At 51.8% G+C, this 26,309-nt stretch overlaps 1 protein-coding gene across 1 annotated transcript in view; it reads left to right on the top strand.

Moving 5' to 3' along the window:
- Positions 1 to 575: 575 nt before the first annotated feature.
- Positions 576 to 26,309, top strand: part of CDCP1 (CUB domain containing protein 1) — a 64,168-nt gene continuing 38,434 nt past the window's right edge. The window contains exons 1-2 of the mRNA XM_004476777.4: positions 576 to 746; positions 22,013 to 22,222. Coding sequence (XP_004476834.2) covers positions 665 to 746; positions 22,013 to 22,222 — 292 coding nt within the window. The 5' untranslated portion in view covers positions 576 to 664. The remainder of the gene's footprint in view (positions 747 to 22,012; positions 22,223 to 26,309) is intronic.

Genomic DNA, 26,309 nt, shown 5'->3' with positions numbered 1-26,309 from the left:
CATTCGCTCCTTCGCTCGTTCTTCGGAAGCTCCGCACAGCAGCTCCGGTGATGGAGCGCTCATCCCGCACCGTCTAAGGCAACCTGTGCAGCTGACGGTCCGCCGGCGCCTGGGCTCAGGTTGCGGAACTCAGCAGCCTGTTTCCGCCGCGGCGCCCACGGTCGCTGCGGGCCTCAGCACGCCGCAGGCGGGGGCCACGGTCCCGCCGTGCCCTTGGCTTTCAAGTCCGGCGTCCAGCGGCACCAGCCAGGCAGCGCAAGGGAGAGGAGGGCGGCCGGGCACGGGCGGTCCACACGGGGATCCCCTGGGGAACGGGGCGCGCACCGGCCTCCGTCGTTCCCCGGAAGGCGGCCGGGCCCCTCCTGGGCGACCTTAGAGCCTGCGGAGAAAAGGACCTTTAGACCCGGAGCGCCACTGCCCCCCCGCCGCGGAGGGCGGGCTCGGCCGGCGAAGGCAGGGCAGGGCAGGGCCGCGGGGCGGGGGCCGAGGCAGGAAGGGCGGCGGGCGGGCCCCCGCGCAGGGCGGAGCCGAGCGCGCCCGCCGCAGGTGAGCCAGCGGGGCCCGAGTGCGGCGCGGCCGGTGCCAGGCGCGGGCGCCCGCGGCCTCCGCTCCGAGCCACCCACCCGAGCCGCCTTCCCCGCCAAGGCCCGGCCGCCCCGAAGCCATGGCCGGCCTGGCCCGCGGGGTCCCGCTGGCGCTGCTGGGGGCCTTGGTGCTGGGCGCGGCGCGCCTGCCGCACGGGGCGGGTGAGTGCGGGGCGTCCCGGGGCGTCGGGGCGGGTGAGTGCGGGGCGTCCCGGGGCGTCGGGGCGGGTGAGTGCGGGGCGCCGGGCGCGGGCTGCGCGCAGTGGCCGAGGCTCCGGGGATGCGGAGCGGGCGGGTGCGGGGCGCAGAGCGGGCGGCGGTGGCCGTGGCCGTGGCGGTCGCGCTGCGCCGAGGGCGCCTCGTCGGGCGTGGTGGCCGCGCGCCCCTGGGGTGGGAGAAAGCCCGCCCCGGCGCAGGCCGCACACGTGCCAGTGTCCCCGAGCGGGGGTGATCCCGCACCGGCCGAGGAGCGGGGGCAGCGCCCCGGAGCCGAGCCCGGGAGGCCTCCGAGGTGGCGCCCGCGCCCGGGGGCTGCGCCGGGATTCCTGGGGGCCCCGGCGGGCGGCAGGGGAGCGGGCCTTCCGCCCCCAGCCTCCTCGCCTGACCAGGGAGAAGGTGCAAGAAGCCCGCACTTAGGCGCCCTGGTTCCGCGCCCGCCCCTTCCGCGCCCTCCTGCTCTCCCCAAGTTCAGGCTCGTTAAGTGGAGACCTAACGCGCCCGCCCGGGCAGGCCCCGGGCACCGCGCTCTCACCTGCGCGTGGTGACCTTAACAGCCGAGGGGGGCGCGGGGCTGGTGCGGGGACCTGTGCCCCAGGCAACGCTGTGGGCCCTGAGGTCTTAGAGCGGTGGAGGTGGCCTGATTCCTGGAGGAAGCACTTGAGGCCAGGCCTCTCCTGAGAGCACAGGCCCTAGGTCCTCTAAACACAGCTCTCCAGGAAGGTGGGGTCCCCGTGCCTGCCCGCACCCAGGAAGGCGTTTGTTTGGCAGGCAGGTAGAGTAAAAGAAGGAGTAAGACCGGGCAGGGTGAGGTGTGCCTGGGTGTCGCAGTGGCTGCATCACCCGCCCAGCCGGCACAGCTTCCTGGTTCCTTTCTCCAACGTCAGGTGACGTATCGCCGCAGTCGACAAAAGTAAAAGACCTCGTTTAAAGCATGGTGTGTGAATTTAATGATTTAGGGCTGATTTTCAAGATTTCCTTTAATGGGAAAAAGAGGAATAAAGAGTGATCTGAGTGAGAAAAGTAAAGCATGTGTCCCCACACTTGAGAGCAGTGTGGGAAATGCGGGGAGTTGAGATGGTTCTCGGTGGTGGGTGACAGCAGCTGGGGACCCCTGGGGTACGGTGCTGCACAGCGAGCCGTAGCGTGGCGGGAGCGGCAGCCCGTCCTGGCTGACATCCGCTGCCCTGGGGACGTGGCCGTTTCGGTGTCCGGTGGCTCCAGTGCAGCCCTTCCTTCCAGGGAGCTCCTAGCCGCCCGAGCCACGCCTGGGGGTCAGTGTGGAGATAGCGGGGTGCAGGGCTCCTCCGGGTTCACCTGCCTGCACCCCTTCCCGGGGTCCCCGGAGCGGCCTGTGCCTCTGTGCCCCCGCTTTGCCTGGACACTTGGGGTAGGTCTGAGACGCCGAGGCCTCCGCAGTCACTGGAGAAGCAGGGGGCCGGCCTGGCGGGTTTGCTTGACAAATTCCTGAGCTCTTCTAGTAAAGGCGCCAGAGAAATTAAAGGGTGCGTCGCTGCTTAGGTGGGGAGGCGAGGGGAGTCTCCCTCTTGGTGGGCTGTGTCTGGGGCTGCCGCCCCCCGCCAGGAGTGGCGCGCTGACTGCGCTGGAACCGAGGCTTTGTCGGAACCCCTGGCTGCCTTCCAAGAAGTGCTCAGACGCGGGAGTCAGGCTCGGGGGCCTGGCCTTGCTCTCGTTGGTTCTTGCCAAATGTGATAGATCCACAAGGTGTGAGTGTGGGGTCCTCGTTCTTCGGGTTCGCGGGAGGCGCTGCTGGCTGTCGTCTGGCCTGTGGGGGCCCCCCGCCCCCCACATACACCCACAGACTTGCCCAACTTGGAAGTGAGAGGACAGCGGCGTGCCCGCCCTGAGGATGTGTTGGGTCGCCCTCCTGGTCAGCCTCGGGGCTCGCCTCAACTGCAGCCATTTCGTCTTGATGGCTGTGTCCTCATGCACACACATGCCCTCCGGGGGCCTCTCCTGGCCATCCCTGTGGAGGGAGTGAAAATGTTTTAAGTAATACATATTTACTGTTGAGAAGCCGCCAATAAATATAAGCAACCTGAAAAGCAATCATCTGTGAGCAAGCCATCTTGATCACCTTGTGTACAGACTTCTTGGTGCATGGGCGTGCGCACATAGGTGTGTGTTTAAAACCAAATGGGGTCATCCCCGTCATATGGCTTTAACCAATCCCCTATTGTTGGACACTTAGGTTGCTTCCATTTTTTTCTATTAAAGATAGAAAATGCCCCAAGATAGGAGACTGATGTATCAATTTTGACAGGCCTTTTTCCGTGAAATGACAATACAAATCACGTGGCAGAAGATTATATAATGACACGGAAAGACGTTGTCATGGTGCCTGGGTTGTAAAGTACTGCCCTCTGGACTGTCCCATTTTCATCTCTCCAAGAGTGAGTCCCTCTGCCTGTACTGCTCTTCACATCCTTGACCCCTTCTTTTGGGAAGAATTCTGGGAATGGAATTGCTGGGTTGAAGAGTGGCAAGGACGTGGGGCTTTGGGCTCATGTTTCCGCACCGCCCCGTGGAGAGCGTCGCGGTGTACCTTACGGCCGGCAGGGCACGAGTGCCTTTTTCCCCACCTTCACCCCTGCTTGTCACCGTGGCTGTTTTACTAGCGCCTACGGAAGAGCATTTTCCTCCTTTACTTCAGCAACCCTGGCCAGTGTTGGTGGGTGACACTCCTAGTCCAGCAGGGCTCCTGACCTTTTTTTGCCAAAATAGAACAGAACTTGAACGCCTTGGGGCATCGCCTGGGCCTCGCCTGTGCTTGCCCAGCGGTGCTGACCTGGATTTGGAGGGCGCACGTTGGCGGGCAGTGGAGGGGCACGGTTTGCTGGTCAGAGGGCCGAGGAGGGTGGGCATTGACCTCTGATTTGGGGCACCCATGGCAAAGGCTCTCTTCCCAGGTGATTAGGAAGGGTCCCTCCTGTTCAAGTATCAATCTAATTGTAAAAGTTTATCCCATAATCCAATTGTTCTAAACCCCTTCTCACCCTTTGTTATCAGCCCATCACTTCCTCCCTGGCAGCAGAGAGCATTCTAGACAAACAGGCAAGGAGAGCCAAGTTCCCTCCCTCGCCTCTTTGTAGCCCTGGGTTTGTATTCGTCCCTTCAGTCTTTTACATTACTGTCCTGCCTGCTACAGCTACTTGTAATTGCTCGTACACATTGAGGGCTGGCTCTGCCAGGCTCTCTCCAAGTCCTGTATGTGGAGCATCTCCTGCTCGGGATCCGTGATCCAATCGTGAAATCGTTCTGCATGAAAACACTAAGAAGGTCCTGTGTCTCAGTTATTCAAATGGAAAGAATGATGAGGCGTGCACAGAACCCCCAAACCCCACAGTTTCCGCAGGCCTAATGGAAACACAGGAGGATGCCGAGACAGAATTAACCAGGCCTGTTACGTTAAAATACCCGCGGCACCACTTACTTGTGCTTGTTCCCAGACACCCGTTCCGCAGCGGTGACTCGCAGCAGTTGTCCCTGTTGGCTCTCGCTGTGGCCCGGGGGTCCTGAGTCTACCTGCCGCGTTTAGGATATGAGGGGAGACTTCCGGCATGTCCTTCTGTCTAAAATGCTGGGCCGTGTTTGGAGATGTAAATACACATTTCCTAAATAGACATTGGCAACAAAAATTTTTTTGGATGGAAGAAACATAAGCTCTTCGAAGTCTGTGTAGTAAAAACCAAACTGTTTTCTCCTGAGAAAATGTAAATTGAGGCACAGTCTTGGGGAGGCCCGCATGTCATGTCGTCCTCTGTCCTCTCAAGCAAATGCCCTATAGCCTCCCTTTACCAGTGAGGAAGGGAAGGCGCGGAGAGGAAAATAACCTGCCCCGGGTTACCCAGAAGGTGGGTGGAGGTGCTCAGATGCCAACCCAGGGCGTCCGGCTCTCGAACCCAGACCCCACCACTGCTCGGCCGGTGGTGGCAGCGGACCCCTGCGGCACCATTTGCTGGACACTGTCTCTACACTCCGGAATTTTTTTCTTTAATTTAAAAAAATTTAACCAACACTGACTGAATGTACTGTTCCTATTTGTCCTGGGAATGAATATGTGTTTTTAATATTCCAACAAGTTGAAACAGGGTTTGGGAAAAAGAACACGTGCACATAGTAACAAAAAGTCAAGTGGTATAAAGGGACCTGCAGGGAAACGTAAATTCCTATCTACCTCCCACCCCAGACCCCAGACCCCCCCAGAGGCAGCCACGGTTTCTTGGGCATTGGCCCAGAGCTGTTCTGTGCAGGTACAAGCTGATAAGTCCATCAACGTTTTTTACACAAATGGGAGCATACTATAGAATATAGTATAGGATACATACCACGCGCATCTCTTTCTCTCTTTTTTTTTCTTTCTTTTTTTTTACTAAACTCAGTAAAAAAGTCTGTGTGGACTGAAAGTGAGTCCTCACCCGTGTGCACAGGGTCTATCAGTAGACACCGGGATTTCGAGAAGAGGAAAGCTTTATTTAGCAAAGGCTAGCCTCACGGAGACAGGAGGACAGTTATTTTCCTCCTGTCTATTTACCCGAGCTGGAATGGTGAGGGGTATTTACTGAATTAAGCCAAGGGAGGTGGGGATAAGGCTGCTAGGCCGCTGGTTGGTTAGTCAGCGTTCAGACTAGGGGTTGCACGTTGGTTGTTCGCGCAGGCTGACGGGCCCCATGTTTCTGATGCTGCCAGAACGTGTGATGGGAGGACCTCTTGCTTCCTTCTTGGGTCTGGTGTTTCTCTTTCCTGTTGTTTCTGCTCTCCTTGATTCCACCCGCCAGGGTGTTTTATGGTCCCGGGTCATTTTAACTTGAGGTCTCTTCCTCTGGCCGCGTGCGTCATTAATTTCAGTTCTGTGGGGAGTGAAGAAAACAGGACCTTGTCCTGAGGACAGCCAGATTCCTCCTTCATCTTCAAAGAGGGAAGTGGAAGTCCTGACAAGTTAGTCAGGAGGGGCTATTGTAGTGGGTTAGTGTGTTTCAGGGAGTGTGATTTTTACTACTATAATTCGGCAACGTTTTCTACATGGGTCTTTTAACTGCCTGTTCCTTTGCACTTAAAGCTAATTAAGGCTGGCCTGGCTGGAGCAGCCCAAAACAAGAACTTATGGAGTATGTCGGTGGGAATTCCGGAGAAAAGAGACGTGGAGACTTTTGCAGCCTAGTTAGGGAGGGAGCTGCTTCCGCAGTAAAAGGCATGTCAGGGTCCACTCCAAGTCCACAGCAGAACATACTGTCCCGTTTCTTTTTGACAGCTGCGTGATATTCCTTGGCTTGGGCACACCGGGCTGTATTTACCCCATTCCTCAGTGAGGCATCATTTCCAGTCTTTTGCCGCTATAAATAGACCTCCATGGCCATCTTTGCAGCTAACCATGTTGGGTACATGGACAAGCTTATCCGTAAGCAAAATTCCTGGAGGAGGAATTACTGGATCAAAGGGTTTGTACAGAAAGTTTCAAAGAACAATTGGAGGAAAAGGAGTAGTGCAGAGGCAAAGCAACTAGTCCAGGTCACAGCTCGTAGGTGGCGATGCGCTCTCTGAATCTGAGCAGTCTTCTTCCAGAGTGCAGCCACCTACCACCTTCAGTTCAAATTAATCACAAACTTTAGGTGAGCGGAGTGTTTTGCATTTCCTTTCAAATATTGACTTTCGACTAAGTGACCAGAATGCCATGGCCACGATGTATCAAGGAGCTGAAGGCGGGCCTGGGCTGTGGTGGCCCAGGTATGTTGTTGAGTGATTAGTTCTTACTGACTTCGGATGAGTCTCAGAGCGAAGGTGGCACCTGCTGCTGTAACACACAAGCCCAAACACGTGTGGTGGCTCCAACACAATACGTAATTATGTCTTGCTCATGTAAGGCCCAAAGCAGGGCGTCTTCTCCAAGCAAGGCTGGCAGGACCCAGGCTCCTCCCACTTTCTGGCCTCGCCATCTTTAGCACGTGGCTTCTGTGTTCATCTGCATCAAACTGGTAGAGCAAAAAAGAGGGGTCTTGCCTGGGAGGTTTTTATGGGGCAGGAATGGAGGTGGGCCGCATCGCTTCCACTCCCATGCCACCGGCTAGAACTCAGTGGCGTGGCCCCACCCACCTGGAATCGAGGGTGGAAACATGGGCTAGCTGTGAGCCCAGGAAGAAGCTGGCATTGTCCAGCTGGCAAGGCGTGGGCAGAGCGGTGGGAGCACCAGGTAGGAGAGTCAGGACACCAGGGCTCCACGTCTTGTCAACAGCTTTACAGCTTGGGAAAAATTGCCTTGCCTCTTGACCTCGGAGTTTCTATCTTTAATTTAGAAGCTTGAACTCTACAGAGGAAACTTCCGGCCCTAATGTTTTATGAACCGTTTTAAACCAAAGCTGATTTCTGGAATTTCTGGAGGCTTCTGACCTGGTGAACCAGCTCTGGCAGATTCATAGCCAACCACTGTGAGTTAAGTAACTGGAACAGCCAGCAGGCACTTATTAAACACCCATGGAATAAACAGATGGATAGTCCAAGGCAGGTATCGAATGCACCCATGATGGGTGCATTCCCAGGGAGGGAATGATCCAACAGAAGTTAGGGGACTCTTCCAAGCCACCCTGCTAGAAGGTGGCAGGGTCAGGAAGGACCAAAGTCCGATCGCTTGGCTCCCAAGGCAGACGGAAGAGGAGGAGGAGGGATGCGGATAAACATAGTCTCAGGGGCTGCACTTGTGAGCTCAAATACTGGGAAAGCCAGAAAGGAAGCAGATAGAAAGTGTGGCTCGTCGGATGGGACCACAGCCGTCTGGTGTCAGTGGTGGCGTCGGTGGGTTTGCAGGAATGCAGTCCCACTCCTGGAAACCTTCGAGGGGGATAACCAGAAAATGGCAGAGCGCGTCACAGTGGGGACCGTGATGCTACAAAGCAGTGTGTGGGAACAGCATGCCTTGTGCGGTTGTCTTCCCTTTCTGTCTGTATGTCGTATGAGCCCAGGGAAAAAAGCCTGAAGGAAGTAGCTGAACTGAAAACACCTGGCCTCCTGATGGGACCCAGGGGAATCCTCAGGAGTGAAAGACAGTTACTGATGACAGTGGTGACAGGAACTTGGCACGGCCCCGTGCTGGCATCCGTCCCTTCTGCTGGGTAGAGGCGCAGCTCAGTGACGTGACCGCGAGGCCATTCAACTCCGCACCGCAGAACGCCTACATCCTTCAATGTTAAATTTGGAAATGTCTTTTCAAAAAAATTAAAACCGTTCCCTGAGCACAGATGGTGTGACTTTCTTTAAGTTTTAAACGAAGCGCAAACACTCCTACCCTCAATGACAGAAGATCAAAGTGTTCTGGGTGAAATGTGCCATTTCTGCAGAAATGTACGAGGTGCCAATCTGCTGCCTTTGTTGGATGATAACGACAGTCTCTGGAAATAAGAGTTTTGTCAGCTTTCCAAGTCCAAGACTGCACGGAGTTCAAGTCAGGCTGTGGCCTTGCTTTTGTGTCTGCCCACCTGGCTGTCCACGATGGCAAAACCCTTGGAGCCTGGGGGAGCTGCTGCCACCCTGACTCTGTGCGGCCCCACGGGAGCTGCTGCCACGCTGACTCTGTGTGGCCCCACGGGAGCTGCTGCCACCCTGACTCTGTGCAGCCCCACGGGAGCTGCATGCGGACGGCCTACAGCCATATCTGCTGGGACAGATCTGGAGGTGGGAACGTCAGGCCATCCCAGCAAGGACGTTTGGCTCCTGAGCACAGCTCACAGCCATGTGGAGAGCACCACGTGGAGGACACGCAGGTTGGGGAGCGAAGCCCCTGAGTGTGAAGGGCCCAGGGCTCCTCCTCGGCCTGGGCAGGCCCTGTGCTGCCAGGCGAGGGGCACGCCGGCTGTGCGGGAGAGAGGGAGGGGTGCCGACGCGCGGCTGCTCTTCTGGAAGTCTGAGCTGTCTGCCGGAGGCCCCCGGGCATCAGGGATCCCGACCCAGGAGGAGGCACCCCGGGGTGATGGGCCATGCTCGCCGTGGATGGACCCGCTGGCAGGTCTCGCTGGCGTCGGGCCTGGGAGCGCCTCCGGTCCAGCCTCTCTCCCTCTCGTGGCTTCTGAGGGCTTGCCCACTGCTGCATTTCCCATTCACACTGTGCACCCCAAAGGGCTCAGGTTCCTGACGGGGAACTGGCAGAGGGAGAAGGGACAGAGAAACGGAAGGACAGGAGCCTTTCTAGCTTTTTGGAAACAGCCTTGCTCTGATAAGCTGTGGAGTTGGGCAAAGCTAGGTTCAAAGTCAGACTCCACCACGTTTTGGGTGACCTTGGGCATTTTATGTAACTTCTCTAAGACTCAATGGCGATGGCAGAGGTTGGCTCCACGATTGGCTAAAATCATGTGTGTAAATCCCTCAGCACTGTATCTGGCCTGGAACAAATTCCTCAGTTAATGAGAGTTGCTGTTGCCTTGACAGTTTGAGTTGGGCCCAGGAAAAAGATTTAGATTGTCAGTGGACAATCTGGCTAAAGTGCTGGGCCATGGAGTGTGTGAGCTCCCTACTGGGAGACCCACGGTGCTTCAGCGAATGTCCCAGCTCAGGCAACTCAGGGCACCTAGGAGGAGAGCTGCAAGAAATTTCTACGAGTGGAGCCCCTGGATGAGAAGGCCCATGCAGGAAATTGTTCTCAAAAACACTAGAAGTTTTTAAAAATTGTTTGCAAGTGAGTGCCTCTACACACGTCCATTTCCTGCTACCCAAGGAACTGACCATACCAGTGTTACATAACGTAAGTGGCCTGCCCAGGGACACACGAGGTGTAGAGGAGAGTGGCCTATCTCTGTGAACAGGTGTCATAAACTGAGACAGGGCTGGTGTGTACCAGCCCGTGAAACCAGAGCCAGAACTCCGTGGAGCCTGGCCGGCCACCGCCTTGAATCCCCACGGAGAGAGGGAAACTGCTGGCCATCTTATCAGGCACCTCCCCCTTGGGCTCAACCTGTTAGGGGAAAGGTGTCAGCTTGTCAGAGCATAGAAACCATTTCTCAGATTGTGAACAGTGCTTGCCGAAGCGCACCACCATCCAAATGCAGGGGAGCCTTTGAAATGGCAGCTTCCAGCCTCCCGTAGGAAATACGAGTCATGATACAGCCAAGAACTGGGGAAGCCAGACAAGGTGTATCCCCGAGACAGCTCCTTGTCCCGGAGCTGAAGACTGGAAACAACCAAATGCCCCTCATTTGGAAGTCTGGTGAAATAAATCGTGGTACATCCAAACAATGGGATTCTGGGCAGCCATTAAAAGAATGAGGCAGCTCTCTATGCACTGACATAAAATCACCTCCAAAATGTAATGTGGAGAGGAAAACCCAAGGTATGCCATGCTACCTTTTGGCAAAATGAAATAAAATAAAAAGAGATGATACATAGATATACACTTGTATAGTCATAGATTATCTCTGGAAGGACACACAAGAAACTGGTAATGATGATCACCCCTGGGAAGAGAACTGGATTCAAGGTTAAGAAGAAGACTTTACAGTTCAATTTTTTTTTTTTTACTTTGTGATGCATGTATTATTTATCTAAATGTAAATAATTTCAGCTTTATTGTGGCATAATATATAAATATACCATAAAATTCAGCACTCAGTTATACAGTTTGACAAGTCCTGTCAAAGCATGATATAAGGTTTCCGTCACCCGCTGCATTTCCCCAGGACCCTTTGCAATCAGTCCTGCCCCTTGGCCCCTGGAAACCACTGATTTACCTTCTATCCCATAGTTTGCCTTTAAAATACTTTTAAATTTAATTTAGAAAAAAAATTGAAGCCGGGTATGAGTATAGCAATCAATACTTTTGTTGCGTTTCAAAACAAATTTCCAGAGTGTAGAGCCTGTCTTTTTAAAAAGTGCAAAGTTACTTCCTGCCAGAATTTGTGTAGAAAGGTTGGAGTGGAAGTGTTAGGTTACTAGGATTCTGGGAACTGATAAACAAAAGCTGCCTTCTCTCCTTGTAGCTTTTCTTGAAAAGCAACTTGCTGCATTTTCCTGCTAGCCAGTTTTTAGGGCCTAGCACTGAGCCAACCTGGAGAACTGATTTTTGAATAGAATGTCTTGGGAAGATCTATCCCAGTCCTGGGTCATTTTGGTACCAAATCCACTTAATTCCACAGATATTGGTGGTCTCCTATACTAGATGCTGGGCATCTAGCCCTTGCAACCACAGTCCCTTGCTCTTGAGGGGCTCACCATCTAGAAGGGTTTCAAACATGTTACCAGGGGCCACAAATTGGTCACTTGGAAGCCTTGGCACAGTTACGTTGGATGTTTTGATATAAGCTAAATTACAAAGTATTACCAGAGCATGCACCCTCTGATTCAACAAAGACCATCTTCCCTCTTGGTTGCTCTCATTTATATTACTTACCCAGACCCTGAAAGGCATTTGAATTTGTGACACTGTCCAGTGTGATAAGTGCAGCAAAAGATATATGTATAAGATTTGCAATGAAGGTTGGGTATGGGAATAGCTTCTGTTGGCATGAAAAAGAGGAGGAGGGCAAGGTGTCCTGAGCATCTAATGTCAGTGGGACATCATAACAGAACCCTGAGACTGCTTCATTCTGGAGCAGAAGTATGGCTCTATTATTGATTACCAACAATCCCACAGTATTGTTTTGGTATTTGAAAAGGGATCTGCCATCGTCTCTGAAATGACAGCTTGCTAAGTGATCCACTGTCTGGAAAGATGTAATGCAGAGTTAGTTCTTCAATGTCTTTATTTATAACTGGAAGCCAGCTGCAGGAGCAAAACGTAATTGGGTTGAATGAGGATTAAATGGCTCCTTATTCTGGAATTTTCAGACTGAGTTTTGTTCCTGTCCTATTCTTCCTTCTCAAGAGCACTTAGCAGTAGGACCAACTCCTACTGTGAAGAAGGAATATGGTCCATGAAAATGAAAGTGCCCTGACCCGTAATCAATCTCTCTCTCAAGTTCCACCTACCAACACTATGTACTTTAGAACCAGGCATCTCAAAACCCCCATCTCCGCATTCTTGGTCCTCCAATTTAGTTTTTCCTATCCCTAAACTATTAGTGTAACTTCCCTGACTGCTGGCTGGCCCCAGCACACCTTATCCAGGTGCCAGTAACGGCTGTCCTGTTTGACCTAGACACCTGCCACGATGGCCATCCTCATTGACATCACACTTCCATGGGCTGGCCTGGCTCCTTTAGGTGTGGAAGGCATGTGCCTGTCTGGCCTCACAAATCTCCTGGGGTATGCTGACCTGTTTCTCCCTGGACTCCTAGGTTTGCCTGATGGAATCACTTTCTTGACCTGGTCTACGATCATTTGTGAGAACTTTATTCAAAGACTTCTTCCCCATCTCAGGCTATGTGGGTTGACCTCTCTTTTGATTGCTGAAAACGAACAAGAGAAAAGGGGGAGGTTGGAGTTGGTGCTCATCTCTAGTCCCTGAAATAAGAGGAGGTTTAAACAGAAGATGCATGCCGAATAGGTTTCCTTGGCCCCTGGGATGGTGATGCACCCACACTCCCCAGTCATGTTCCCCTAAGTGATCAGAGACCAGGTCTTTGCAATTAAGAAACTGGTAGACCTAAGGCCCCCCAAAGACCAATTTCACCCCTCTCTCAACTTCCATTCAGTGAAGGATGGCATTCAGAATGGCTCCGTCTCTGTGCCCTGGGTGCAGTGGGCGGGGGCTGCAGTCTGGCTTTCCATGTGCTCCCGTCTTTCTAGGAGCAGGTGGTGAGCCAGCTGTTGGTCAGCTTTCAGGCAGTAAAAGTCCAGGTGTGGGTGGCTGCCAAAGTACTGTCAGTAAAGGCAGCGAGGGAGGCGGTGAAGACGTCAGAGGCGAGAGGGACGACCTGACGCCACCCCTGGCTGCCCAGGGCGTGTCACTAATGGGGGAGGAGCCCACCAAGTATTGCCTTGGCTGGCTAGCCCTTCCACCCTCCGACATCTGCTGTGGTCTCAGGAGCCTCCTTACTGGGGCAGAGGGCAGGGTGGCTATTCAGAGTGGGTGTTTGGAAAAGAAAACACCAGCGCCTCTCTCCGTGTGGGTGGCGTGAAGCGGTACAAGCTTAAGTGAGTCCTTTTGACTGCTGTCCCTCTCTAGCTGAGATCTGAGCAAGCACTTGGGCCCAGGTTGCTGGTGGCCTGTGTCCTCGAGGATGACATCTTGAAGTGGCAGAAAGGGTGTGGGCTGTGGAGTCAGGCATGCTTGGGTTCGCATCTCAGCTGTGTGTTTTTCCAGCTGTGAATTCTAAGAGGTTACCTAAGGGAAATGTGCAGAAAGTGTCCATCGCATGGGGGATGCTGAACAAGTGGGGTCTGCTGAGTTACTACCGTCATTTCTAGAAGGATGGCAGCCCTCTGCCATGGCTAGCCCCTATACAGCCTGATGCTTCCAGAGTCTGGGGTTCAGAAGTCAGGCTCCCCACTGGGTCTCTCCTTGAATTCTGGGTTCTGCCTGGGCTCCCTCTTCTTGCTCTCGTTCAGCCCACAGGGCAAGCTGAGATGACCAGCCGTGGGAAACCTTGACCACGGCATCAACTTCTCTCTGACCTACTCATCCGCTGGCCTCCCGCCACCTTGCAGTATCTGAACACAAACTTTACAGTAAATGCAGTGTTCTAGACTCATAAGAGTGGTGACGGAGCACAGGATGGGAGGCTCAGCATCCCAAACAATACCTTGTCCTTCCCCAGCTCCTTTCCTTGAGCGATTCAGCAGGTCCTACAAAAACCGTGTACCGTCCCTGCCTGGTACCCCATCTGGCTGCGGAGCCTGTCTTCATTTTCTATTGTTGCGTAACAAATTGCCATAGACGTAGTGGCTTAAAGCAGCACCCATTTATTAGCTCACGGCTCTGTGGGCCAGAAGTCCAGCTGCAGCATGAGGAGCTGTCAATTCAGGGTTCCCCAGGGCTGAAGTCGAGACGTCAGCAAGCTGTGTTCTCCTTTGAGCTCAGGGTCCTCTTGAAGTACACACGATCGTGGCAGAATTCAGATCCTTGTGGCTGTAGGTCTGAGGTCCCCATTTCTTTGCTGGCTGTCAGGCAGGGGCCACTCTCAGCTCTTAGAGGCCACTCGCTTTCTTTGCCACCTGACCCGCTCCATCTTCCAAATGAGCTACAGAGAATCACCTTCATGTTGAATCCCTCTCACACTCTGACTCTTTCTCCAAGAAAAGCTCAGTCTCATTGAAAGCTCCCCTGATTACGTCAGGCCCACCCAGGATACCCCTCCTTTCTTAGAGTCATGGGAGCCATGCAATAGGACCTAATCACATGGGTGATTTCCCATCCTCTTCCAAGGCCCTCCCACACCAAGGGGTGGATATTATACAAGGGTGTGGGTCACTGGAAGTCACCTTGGATTTCTGCCTGCCGCAGGTACAGTGGCTCAGGGGTTTGTCCCATCCGTAGTGGCCATGCTTAGTTAAGGGCCTGCCACATGTCCAGCCCCATTTTCTGAGCTTTCTTTATGAGGTCTCATTCCAATATTTGTAAAAATCCCACATTGTTGATAATTTCAATCAAATGTGATAGACAAAAACCCAAGGCTTACGGTAAGGTCGCTTGTCCAGGGTGGCCCAGCGAGTAACTGAGTGGACTGAGCACACGAGACAGGAAGTGTCACGCTCATCAGGTGGCGTGATGGGGCCGATATATTCCAGTGGCCCCAGAACAGATCCCTGTCTCAGTAGAACCTCCGCCCTCCGCCCTCGTGGTTGGGTTTTCAAAGCTGCCAGCTCACCCGAATTCAAGGTGACTGCTTTGCTAATGGAACATTTCCCCGCCACCCCCAGCCCCACCTCTTGTCTCTAGCATTATCTTTTGAAGGAGGATGAAGAATAAGGTAGAAATAGGCTGTTGCCACTTTCTAGAAAAGCCGGTTTTAAACTAAACTTACTTTTAGTTTAACCAGCTCATGGCTTATGTTCAGACAAGTGAAAACCCTTTATATTGCTCCTAATCACCAAAGAATGCAATCCTTGTCAAAAAGCTGAAGTTTTTCTCAGCAGCTGTTGTCACCTAAGCTGGACGCTGCTGTTCAGTCTGTAGCACAGAGGAATGAAGAAAGTAAAGGTCTTTTGAAGGCATGTGGCTGACAGGCGGGGGGATTCTGACCCATTTTTCTCTTGCCAGGTATCTTAGTTAGGGTTCTCTAGGGAAACAGAACTGACGGGAGGTATCTGTAAATAATATGAGATTTTATAAAATTGTCTCATGTGACCTTGGGGATACACAAGTCCGAACTCCACAGGGCAGGCTGCAAACCAGGGGCTCCAATGAAAGTCCTTGATGAGTTCCCAGGAGACATTGACTGTCCAAAGCAGAGCTGGGAATTCTCTCTCTGAATGCTGAAATCACTTCCCTTGTTAAGGCCTTCAACTGATTGGGTGAGACGTCACTCATTGCTGACAGCAATCTCCTTGGCTGGTTGTCGGTGTAACCAGCCTTCTATGCAGTCAACTCACTGATGATTAAAGTCCGTAAATGTCCTCGTATTACAGTTAGCCCAGTGCTTGCTTGACCAGACAACCAGATACCATTACCTGGCAGAGCTGACCCAGTAGCCTAACCTTCACACCAGGGAAATGCTGCTGGTTATTTTTCTTAACCCTTAGCCATCTTTTGAGTTTTCTAGTTATTACATCTTCTTTTTCTTTTAAGAAAAATCTCTTCTCCCTTCCCCCAAAGAGACTAAGGGAGGTGTGAGTTTGAGTTGTAGTCCTTTTGCTCCACTTTTCATTGCTATTCCAATGAACGATTAGCATCAGTTTAACAGTGAAGCGCATGTTAGCGTCTAAGGCGTGCTCCGGAAGTGCAGTGGTGCGCGCAGAGCCAACACCTCTCTCCCCACAGAGAGGAAGCCTTGACAGCCCCGGGGTGCCATTCCACCAGCCACAAACGCGCCCCCGCCCCCAGCATAGCGCCCTGCTCTTTGGGCGACAGACCACGGGAAAGGACCCCTGAAATCTGAAGCCAGCAGGTTTTGCTTCTCATCCTTAGAGTTGGGCAAGCGACCATCGGTCACAACCGGGGCTGTGAAGCTCTCAAGATCCAGGGCCTGGAGGGCAGACTTCGAGTCCTCGTGGACAAGACCCAGTGCCCCACACTTGACAGGCACAAAGAGGGACTCAAGAGGGGGCGGGGGCGTGCCCAGGGGGCGGGGAGAGGGCTGGTCTCCTGAGCCAGCAGAGGGAGTTCCTGATCGCTAGCAATGGTTTTCCTGAGTTGCAGAAATGTCTTTGTTGAGACCTACAGTTAAGTGCCTAAATCTTAAGTGCACAGCTGGATGGGTTTTACACATGTGTGTGTATTCACATCCGTGTGTGTGTGTGTATCTAGTCATCACCCAGATCGAGATTGGAACGCTTCCTCCTGCCGATAGTTAATTCCTGTCCCTCAGGATGTCCCTGCGCCGACTGATGAGCACAGGTGAGCTTTGTCTTCTGGAGCTTGAAATAAAAGGAATCCGTGTTCGGGTTCTTGTTTAATCCTCCTGCTCAGTTTTCATCGCAGGGAGTCAAACAGCCGTTTAATCTCTGCAGGCAAGCTTGGGCCAGCGGGAACTCAATTCTTGAGGGCTGCCACCTGAAGCGACGGAACACTCAGCAGCTTCTGCGCCCCGGCAGGTGGGCGGGGGCGTTCCGTGTGCGTGCCCGCGGGCACGTACGAGTCAGTGCCTCCGTCTACTCGGCTCCTTCCCCTTCCGTCCCGTGGTCCTCCGTGACCTCCATGGTGGCCTTGGTTCACACTTCAAGGTCTGAGTGACCCTTTTTACCGTTTCGTGAAATGCCGATGTGATGCGAGGTGGCCCTCTGACGGCTTAGCGCATCGTCATGAATTCTTTCCCGTGGTCATGAACTGAGTTATACTGGTTGTTTCAGTCTATGATTCCCGTGTTTAACGTTTGTTATTACGCAGCTGCTTCATCAACCTCCATCAAAATTGCAAAACCGAGGTGTCTTTAGGCCGTCCGCTTCGTGGTTCATGTCCTTAAGTCCTTCCCCTGCTTCCCTGTCCTGACCTCATCCGGCCCAGCCCCGTGTCCCGCACCAGGAGAGAGGCCACCCTTGATCACCCCAGGCCCTTTATCTGTAACTGGTGGACCTGGTTCCACCCCCTGGAGGGTGACTACGATTGCAGGGCTTAGCGCTTAGGCTTAAGATGGGGCCCTTTCCCTGGGGGAGCCTGTGAAGTTAAATTGTGGTGGAACGGCAGACAAGTTCCTGTGGCCACCTAGGACCCAGGATCTTCTTTTGGGAGCTATGCCTGGTCTTGGGGGCTGGATGGCCACCTACCCAGCCATCGACCCCTTTCCCCAGACCTCCAACAGAAATCCAAAGCATTCCCCTAGCTTGGCCCGGCTGCCACACTGCCCCAGCCTCTTCCACTCCACGTCCCTTTACTTCTACGAAGGAGAATGAGAGGCTGTTGCCTGGCTCGCCCTGCAACCAACCTGGGGCCTAAGGTCAGGGGGTGGGCGTGGTAGGTTGGTGGGCCTTCCAGGGCCACCTTGGTTCCCAAGCCAAGGGACAGGTAGCTGCCCAGTTCAGACACCTGGAAGGATGGGGGCGGGGGCTCTCCATTCCTCTGAGAAGCATATGCCCAGTTGAGATGAAGGCACCCCAGTTAAAGAGGCAGACAGGTGGGCAGGTGGGATTACAGAGCTTCTCCTAAACTTCGGTCTGATTTTGCCCGTGAGTCTCACTGGTGGTCACAAGAAGTGACCGCCAGGCCGTGGCTTCTGCAGGATGCTGCTCCCTCAAGCCTAGCACTAGCCCCTCACGACTCGTGCCCTGTCCCAGGATCACGGCTGCTTTTCTTCAGCCATGTTAACCCCTCCCGCCCACAACAGCCCCCCAGGCAAACCTCCGGGGCCGCTGAACCACGCCGATTCCCTTCCCCTCGTCCTTGCAGCAAGACACTGCGGAAAAAATAAACAACCGTTCCAGTTCTCCAGGCACCATTTGTTGAATAGGCCATTCTCTCCTAGTTGAGAGGGTTTGGTGGCTTTATCGAATATTATATGGCTATATATTTGAGGTTCTATATCAGAACTTTCAATTCAACTCCATTGGTCAGTGTGTCTCTCCTTATGCCAGTACCATGCTGTTTTCACTACTGTAGCTTTATAGTATGTTTTGAAGTCAGGTAGTGTGATTCCTCCAATTTCATTTTTCTTTTTCAATATGTCTTTGGCTATTCGGGGCCTCTTTCCTTTCCAAATAAATTTCATAGTTAGTTTTTCTAGTTCCTTAAAGAATGCTGTGTTGATTTTTATTGGGATTGTATTGAATGTGTAGATCAGTTTTGGTAGGATAGACATCTTAATAATATTTATTCTTCCATTTATTTAGGTCTTCTTTGATTTCCTTGAACAGTCTTGTGTAGTTCTCTGTGTATAAGTTTTTTACATCTTTAGTTAAATTTATTCGTAAATATTTGATTTTTTTATTTACTATTGTAAATGGTATTTGTTTCTTGATTTCCTCCTGATGTTGCTCATTATTGGTGTACAAATTTCAGGGGCCCGTGAATCTTAAATTTAAACTCAAGCGACACTTCCAAGTGGTTCGGAAAGGAAGGAGGATTGGAGTTCACCCAGGGTGCCCTTTTGACCACGTTAAACAAGCATCTTTCCCTTGGGAGGTCCCGATGACCCCTTGGAGAGCCAACAGCTCAGAAGTATTGTTTTCTGCCTTGATTGCCTGGGACAAGCCTGGGACAAGCCATTCTCCTCAAAAAGTTCCAGGTGGGGAAGCAGCTGTGGCTCAATCAGATGAGCTCCAGTCTACCATATGGGAGGCCCTGGGTTCATGTCCCGGGGCCACCTTGTGAAGGCAGGCTGGCCCACACGCTGTGGAGCACTGCCCGGCCCACAGATGCCGCAGAGAGCTGACTCAGCAAGGTGACGCAACAAAAAGAAAGGAGACAAATGAGAACACAGAAGAGCCCACAACGAATGGATACAGAGAGCAGACAGCATGCAAAAAGCCACAAGCGGGGGAGGGGGATAAAAAATAAATTAAATTAAGATTTTTTTAAAAATCACTGGTGGAGTGCAGTGCTTCTCGGGCAGGCCAGCGCCACTGGGCCGTTGTTTCTCGTGCGCTGGGCCCTGGAGTCGGACGGCTTAGCCGGACCCCCTCTCTGCCCCTTACAAATCATGGTGCCTGTGCAAGGTACTGCACCTCTCTGAGCCTCCGTTTCCTTGTCTGTAAAGTGGAGGTAACTGTTAGAACCTCCTCGAGGGCTGGCTGGAGGATTCATAAATGCTTATCAAGCGCCAGCGTGGGGACTGGCGCACAGTGGGTGCACAGACCTTGCGTCTCGATCCCGGGGGCTTCTTGTCCACAGAGAGACTGGGGATTCCCTGCAGATAGCACCTCGGGTTCTGATTCTTTTTTATGTGAATGTGGGAAACCAAGCTACTTCTGAGTGGACAGAGCACTGTCCTTCCTGGTGTGATGCCTCAGTTTACCAGTCTTTGAATGGACCTGGCCAAGGCATTGACGTCGGGTGGCTAGACCAGTTGCCCCTCCACTGCCTTCAGGCCTCACTGCCCCAGACCCACGGGTTAGGAATCTGAGTCTGGTGACACGGCAGCCCGACGTCCCTTCCCAACGGCGGGCGCCATTAAAACAGGTTGTACTGGGGGTGGCCCCCAGCCCCTTGGTGGCAGCCAGCCACTCTGTTCACTAAATAAAAATGGCAGCGGTTACTCCCCTTCGCTGGTCGACTTAACCTGCCCCGGCAGCTTCTAAGAGGGCAGCTCAGCATGGCACCGGGGGGGATGGTACCTTGGGGGTACCAGGGGTGCCAGATTGAACCAGAATGTTCCAGATGCTTCTTGGGAAAGTCAGTTCACTTCTCTGAGCCTCACAGGGGTGCCGGGGCCCCGTGAGTTGCAGCGCTGCACGCCTGCACTCCCTCTCCAGCCTCCTCTGCCCGGACTCCGCGGCGTGGCCCCGAGGAAGCCATGGCCTGCACCCCTCGGTGTCCCAGCGCCCTCCACCTGTCCTTCCCGATACCCACGTGCTCCTGCTACTCTCTCGAGACCCAGCTGAATCGGCGCCCCTGCTGCGAAGCCTCCTTGGCCACAGCCCCCGGGCGGTTAGCTCGTGGCCTTCAGGGTGCCTTGAACTTCCTTGGAGGTGCCGGGTGGGGCAGATGGGCCAGAAGGCAAACGTGCCTTTAACTGCTGTGGCCGCAGCCGCCGCTCTCAGGGGCGGAAGCAAGCCCCCCGGGGAGGTGAGCCAGAGCGTGACGCCGCTGGGGACACTTCCTCGGACCCCAGTTTAAGGACACGTGCTCCAAACCTGGGCCCTGAAAGCAGCCACCGCGCTGCCTGGTGCTGCGTCGTGGCCGCGTGGCCTTGCCGAGAGAGGGGTGTCGGTCTGCAACGTGGCGCCTCCCTAAGGGACGATGCGGTGGTGGCGACCCAGCGCCTCTCCCCTCTCAGGCTCGCTGTGGGGTCTGACTCTCCACTCGGGCCGTGTCGGATGAGCCTGTCTTCACAGAAGGTGCCAGCTGAGTCACAATGACACGGTTTGGTTTCTGTCTCCCTCGCCGTCCTGGGGGCCCCTCGGGGGCTCCATGTGTCTCATTTACCCCCCGGTGCCCAGGCTGAGCCCAGGCCCTGGCCAGGGGCCACTCGGTTACTCATCGTTGAACGGAGAGCACCCAGCTCCCCAGGGATCCAGACCCAGAGCCCGGCAGCTGGCTCCCACCCGTCTAAAAAACTTTAGTCACGTCTCTCGGTCCTTTATGCTGTGTTTGGCAAACCTGGTGTTTACCTGCCGGAATTCCCTTCCTTGTGTTTGCCTCCCCTCACTGCAATCTAGAATCATTGCAAAGAAATAGGATCGGGGGTTGAAGAGGTAACAGGGCTGCTTGTATAATTTCCTGTGTGTCATGACGAACGGTGATTAAAGCCGTTGGAAATTCCTGCCCGAGAAGCGGCAGGTGAGGCAGAAACTAGCAGAGGTGGCCTAATAAGGAGAGGCGGGGAGTGGGAAGCGGAGGAAGAGGCCGGTGACTCACCAGCCCGAGGCCGGGGCCCATGAGCCGCACCGAGGTGCAGGGCTGCCCTGTTTCCTTCTAGCCGGAAAGACCTAGAAATCCCACCAGAACCTGAGCATTGCGTGCACTCCCGGAACTGAGGTCACGGAGCCCCTGAAGTATTAGACCCGAAACGCGCCCAGTTCCCGGCAGACGAGAGAAAGGAGCACCGAGGGGCACGCCCTGTCTGTTTCCTTTGAACCGCCATCCATTGAGCAGGTGCTCAGGTGTGCCAGGCCCGCGGGGGTCGGAGGCTGAGGTTTCATTCCACTGCGCGTGGTGCTCCCCATTTCAGGGATGTAGGCGCGGGATGATTCATAGCGGTGAGTGCGGAAGAGACATGTGCAAACAAAATAGTCTCAAACTCACAGCGTTCATGATACCAATGAGCTGGCAGGCTGCAAGCAGCGGGTCTCCCTGCTGCTTCGACTCCATGGAGAGAAATGCTGTTAGCGTGGTGGGATCGGCGGGGTGGAAGGAAGAGTCTAGGTTTTGAATATGGACGTGGCTGCAGCTCTCTCCCCGAACCGGGGCCCCCGGGGGACATAAGTATCCCTTAGTTGAAAGTGGCAGTCGTGTGGCTGCAACGCCCTAGGATGTGGCCCTGCTGCCAGGTCCAGCTGGCTCTGCCGGACAGGGGGCTGGAGCTTATACTTCCTCTGAGTGCGAGCCTGGAAGCCAGGTGAGGACCCTCAAGTCCAAGTTCTCTGGTCTGGGTCCCGGAGAGCTAGACAGCTAGATAGGTGTGGTTAGGGGGCAGAGCGTGTTGTCCAGCACAGGAGCGAGGCAGGATGTTAAAACCAACCAGAGCAGGTCGTTTAGCCCTTACGAGGCTCCGTGTTCCTTGTCCGTCGAGCAGCTTCCCCGGCCGTTCTCTGATGCTTCGCAGCCGGGGTATCTAAAATATTCTGCTCCAGACATCTCGGACGTGAGGTTTTAGGAACACTGGCCAGCCAGACAAGAAGCAGAGTCCGCGCCCAGCCGGCTGTGGCCTGCTGCTTTCCCGCAGGTGCGCCCAGAGCTGCCGTTTTGCCCTCCCTTCTCAGGCCAGGAGGGAAGGACCGAAGGCGTGGGGAGAGGACGGGAGGGGACACAGCAGGGGTAAAGGCCTGAAGGGTCCTGCTCACTTGCTGTTTCTTCCTTTCTCCAGAGGCCTTTGAGATTGCTCTGCCGCCTGGAAGCAACATCTCCGTTCTCATCCAACTCAGGACCCCAGCCCCGCCAGGGAGGCCCTGCTATATCCTGTTTTCTAAAAAACATTTAATTTCGTTGACCATCAAATCTGGAGAAAGAACCAGCTTTGCCTTTACCTGCCAGAATCCAGAGCATCACTTTGCCGTAGAGATCCAGAAGAATATTGGTGCGTACATACTCGTAAGCGGTTTGACAGACACTTTTAAGTGTCTCTGTGCCTCCCTGCGCCCCTTGCCCATGCTAGGCCAGTCTCTAACGCTAAAGAAGTAAGATCTGTTTGCAAGCCCTGCACTTCATTTAGCTCTCCTGCGTCTAGTCCCAGTTCAAGCAGCCCTAGGAGAAGATCACAAAGAGAGTCAGCAGCACAGCTAGTAAGTAACAGACAGGGACATGAACCCAGCTCCTCTGTGCCCTTAACCACTAGGCTACGCTGCCCCTCAACAGAGCACTGGCCAGAGCCACAAGCTACTTCAGGTCTGCCTGATGTGCTAAAGACGTCGGGCTGATGTGGAGGGGAAATCAAGGGAATTAAAGAAGGTAGCCTGGGTGCTGGGGGACAGAAGCATCAGAAGTTTGAGGAGGTAGAAGTGGGGAGTGGGTCCACAAGACACAGCCTTGGACATGACTGGTCATGTGACTCGTCACTGGTCACATGACTTCATCTGAATGACTTTATGCTGCGCTTTGTGCCTCAGTTTATTCTGGGCTGTAAAATAAGGGTCATCATACCAACCAATAGGATTGTTACGCGAATGAAATAACGATAATGGATTGAATTTAATAAACTATAGCAATTTGGTATTTTTCATAATTTTGATTTGGGGATAAAGGAGATTGATATAGGAAATAATAATCAGACAGAAAAAATTAAATTTATAAGCTTTTAATCATTTTAAGGTGAGCTTGCCAAATAGGAATTAAGAGATGTTTTAACAACAAAAGCACTTTTTCTGACCCAATCAAAGCCATATTCAGAGAAAATTCCTTAGTCTGTAAGGGGAAATGAATGAGACAACCTAATCAAGAAGCAAGGGAGTGGATATGGCTCAGTGGTTAAGCACCAGCTTCCCATATATGAGGTCCCAGCTCAATCACCAGCCCCTGGTACCTCAAAAAAAAAAAAAAAAGCAAGCAATTCATAAAAAGAAAAGGAGAAGTAAAAGGATTAAAAAACAGCAGTTTTTAAAACTACTTTTTAAAACTAAAAAAATACAATAAAACTAATTTTGCTAAATAGCGCCAAGGCCAGTTCTCTGAAAACACAAATTAAACAGACAAATCTCAGACTAGTCTGATGGAAAAAAGAGAGAGAAAATACAAATCCACAACATTAAAAATGCAAAAGTGAATTCAGCAACATACAGAGGCAAATTCTAAAATTTTAAGACTATGTATGACATTATGAAAATAAATGTAAAATCTGCATACAATGGACAATTTTCAGGGAAAATGTCATGTGATGAAATTGATTCATGGAAAAGTAGGAAACCTGAAATAACCAACGAGATGGCTGGAAAAAATGTCCAAGATAGGGGGTAGCAGGGGCTAGATAATATAGAAATGGTTTCATGGACGAGTTCTTTTCTTTTCTTTTTTTTTTTTTTCATGGACGAGTTCTGTAAAACTTCAAGAAGAGATAATTCCTGTAAAATTCAAACCATTTTACAAGAGTGTTGGTAAACTTTTTCTGTAAAAGGCCAGATAGTAAATATCCTAGGTTTTGTGGGACAGATGTCTCTGTGACAGCCACTCAGCTCTGCTGTTGTAACATGAAATCAGCCACAATCAATGCACGGAAGGGCATGACTGTGCTCAGGGAAATGTTAAATAACAGGTAGTGGCTAGACTGTGGACTGTGAGGTGTGGTTTGCTGATCCCTGTTCTAGAGCACAGAAAGAAGGGAAGTTTCCCAGTTCATTTTACAGCCCTGATGTCAAAATCAAACAAAGCATGACAAGAGAAAAGCGTAGACCAATCTTTTGTGAATATAAATGCAAAAACATCCTAAGGAAAATATGTAAGTATATATTGGTAATGAATAAAAATACTTTTTAAAATTCATGTCACTACAAAAAAAAAAGAAAAGAAAAGCCAAGGACCGAGGATTGCCAGCAGCTAGCCCCAGAATGCCACGTAATTCTAGGAGAAAGCATCACCCTGGTGGCAACTCGGTTTTGGACTTCTCGACTAAAAACCATGAGACAATAAATTCCCATTGTCTAAGTAAAAAAAATATGTATTGATATACCAAATTTTTAAAATGCATTGAGAATAAAATAACAAGAGCAGAGAAGGTTCGTTTGAAGAATGCAAGTATGTTTTAATATTAGCAAATTACTGAATGTGATCTTTGGCTTATTAGGTTAGAGGAGGGGAAAAGTACTTGAGATTATATGAAAAGAAGATTTTTTTAAAGTATTTAAAAGACTTTCAGTAAACTAGAAATAAATATTTTCTTATCCCAATAAGGTATGTCTATCAAAAACTGATAGCAAAAACCGTACTTGACAAACACAGAAGTCTTATCAATTAAACAGGGAAAAGCGTTAAGGAGTCTCAGTATGTATGCTATGTCAACATTTTTCTGAAAGTTCTAACAAAGACAATAAGACAAGAAAATAAAATAGGTAAAATTATTGGAGTAAAAAACAGTATTATCTTTATTTGCTGAATGATGTGGTCTTCCTCCTGGAACATAAAGAGAATCAAAAGAAAGTTATGAGAATTAATAAAAGAATTCAGCAAGTTTTCCCAATACTTGGTAAAAATTCCCAAACTAATAGCTTTTATATATGTCAGTAATAAGCATTTAGAAAATATAATGGGGAAAATAGATATGGCTCAAGCGGTTGAGTGCCTGCTTCCCACATGGGAGGCCCCAGGTTCTATCCCCAGTGCCTCTTTTTTTTTTTTTTTTAAAGATTTATTTATTTATTTAATTTCCCCCTCCCTCCCCTGGTTGTCTGTTCTTGGTGTCTATTTGCTGCGTCTTGTTTCTTTGTCCGCTTCTGTTGTCGTCAGCGGCACGGGAAGTGTGGGTGGCGCCATTCCTGGGCAGGCTGCACTTTCTTTTCACGCTGGGCGGCTCTCCTCACGGGCGCACTCCTTGCGCGTGGGGCTCCCCCATGCGGGGGACACCCTTGCGTGGCACGGCACTCCTTGCGCGCATCAGCACTGCGCATGGCCAGCTCCACACGGGTCAAGGAGGCCCGGGGTTTGAACCGCGGACCTCCCATATGGTAGACGGACGCCCTAACCACTGGGCCAAAGTCCGTTTCCCCCTAGTGCCTCTTAAAAACAAAAACAAACAACAAACAAACAAATGAGAAAAAGCAACTCAGGGAATCTGATGTGGCGCAGTGACTGAGCGCTGGCTTCTCACACACGGGGTCCCGGGTTCAATCCCTGGCACCTCAGAAAATAATCATAATAATAATGGTAAAAAGGATCCTGCTAATGATAACAAAAATTAAATATTTAGGAATAATCCTAATAAATACAGAGAATGTATCTGAAGCAAAATATGAAATTTTACTGAAAGACAGAAAAGAATAAATAAATGGGGAGAGGTGCCGTGTCCATTGGTGGAAACCACAGCATTTTTAAAGTGCCAATTCTCCCCAGGTTAATGTACCCATTTAATTCACTTACAATTAAAATCCCAATGAAGCTTTTGCAGAACTGAAGAGAATTTTGTTAGGAATCCAGTGAAATGGTGTGTTGCTATCAAAAGAAGGAAGTCTGTGTCTTCAACATAAAAAGATGCCCAAGATATTTCTGTTCAGTTAAAAACAATGCAGTTTTTATTGGGAGAATAATTTGTATAGTTCATTCCCACTTTATCACATACACACACATGCATGCACATGCACATATTATCTTACAAGTCCAGAGTCCAGAGGCATAAGCACCAAATGTCAATCTTCTGTGATCTCTCTAGGGAGTGGGAGGGAGGCGGAGCAAAACAGGTGCCTTCGTCTTCTCTTTCTAGTCTGCCATACTTGGTAGCCTTTCTGTTCTTACTATTGAGCATGCATTACTTACACAAACCGAAAAAGTGGCTTCCATTTTGAAAGAGAAAAAGAGACACAAATGACATTTCTCACAAGTCAAGCATTTGACTGTATTGGCATCTCTCTGCTAGGATGCCACGTTGAGTTTATTACGTCCTGTTTTCTCTCCGTGCTCAGAAGAATTGAGAATCACTTCAGAAATAACAGCCCTCCATCTTCTGGATAGGAATCATTTTAGTT

The sequence above is a fragment of the Dasypus novemcinctus genome, chromosome 26, assembly GCF_030445035.2.
Source record: "Dasypus novemcinctus isolate mDasNov1 chromosome 26, mDasNov1.1.hap2, whole genome shotgun sequence".
NCBI lineage: Eukaryota > Metazoa > Chordata > Mammalia > Cingulata > Dasypodidae > Dasypus > Dasypus novemcinctus.
This window is presented reverse-complemented; position numbering and strand designations above follow the sequence as displayed.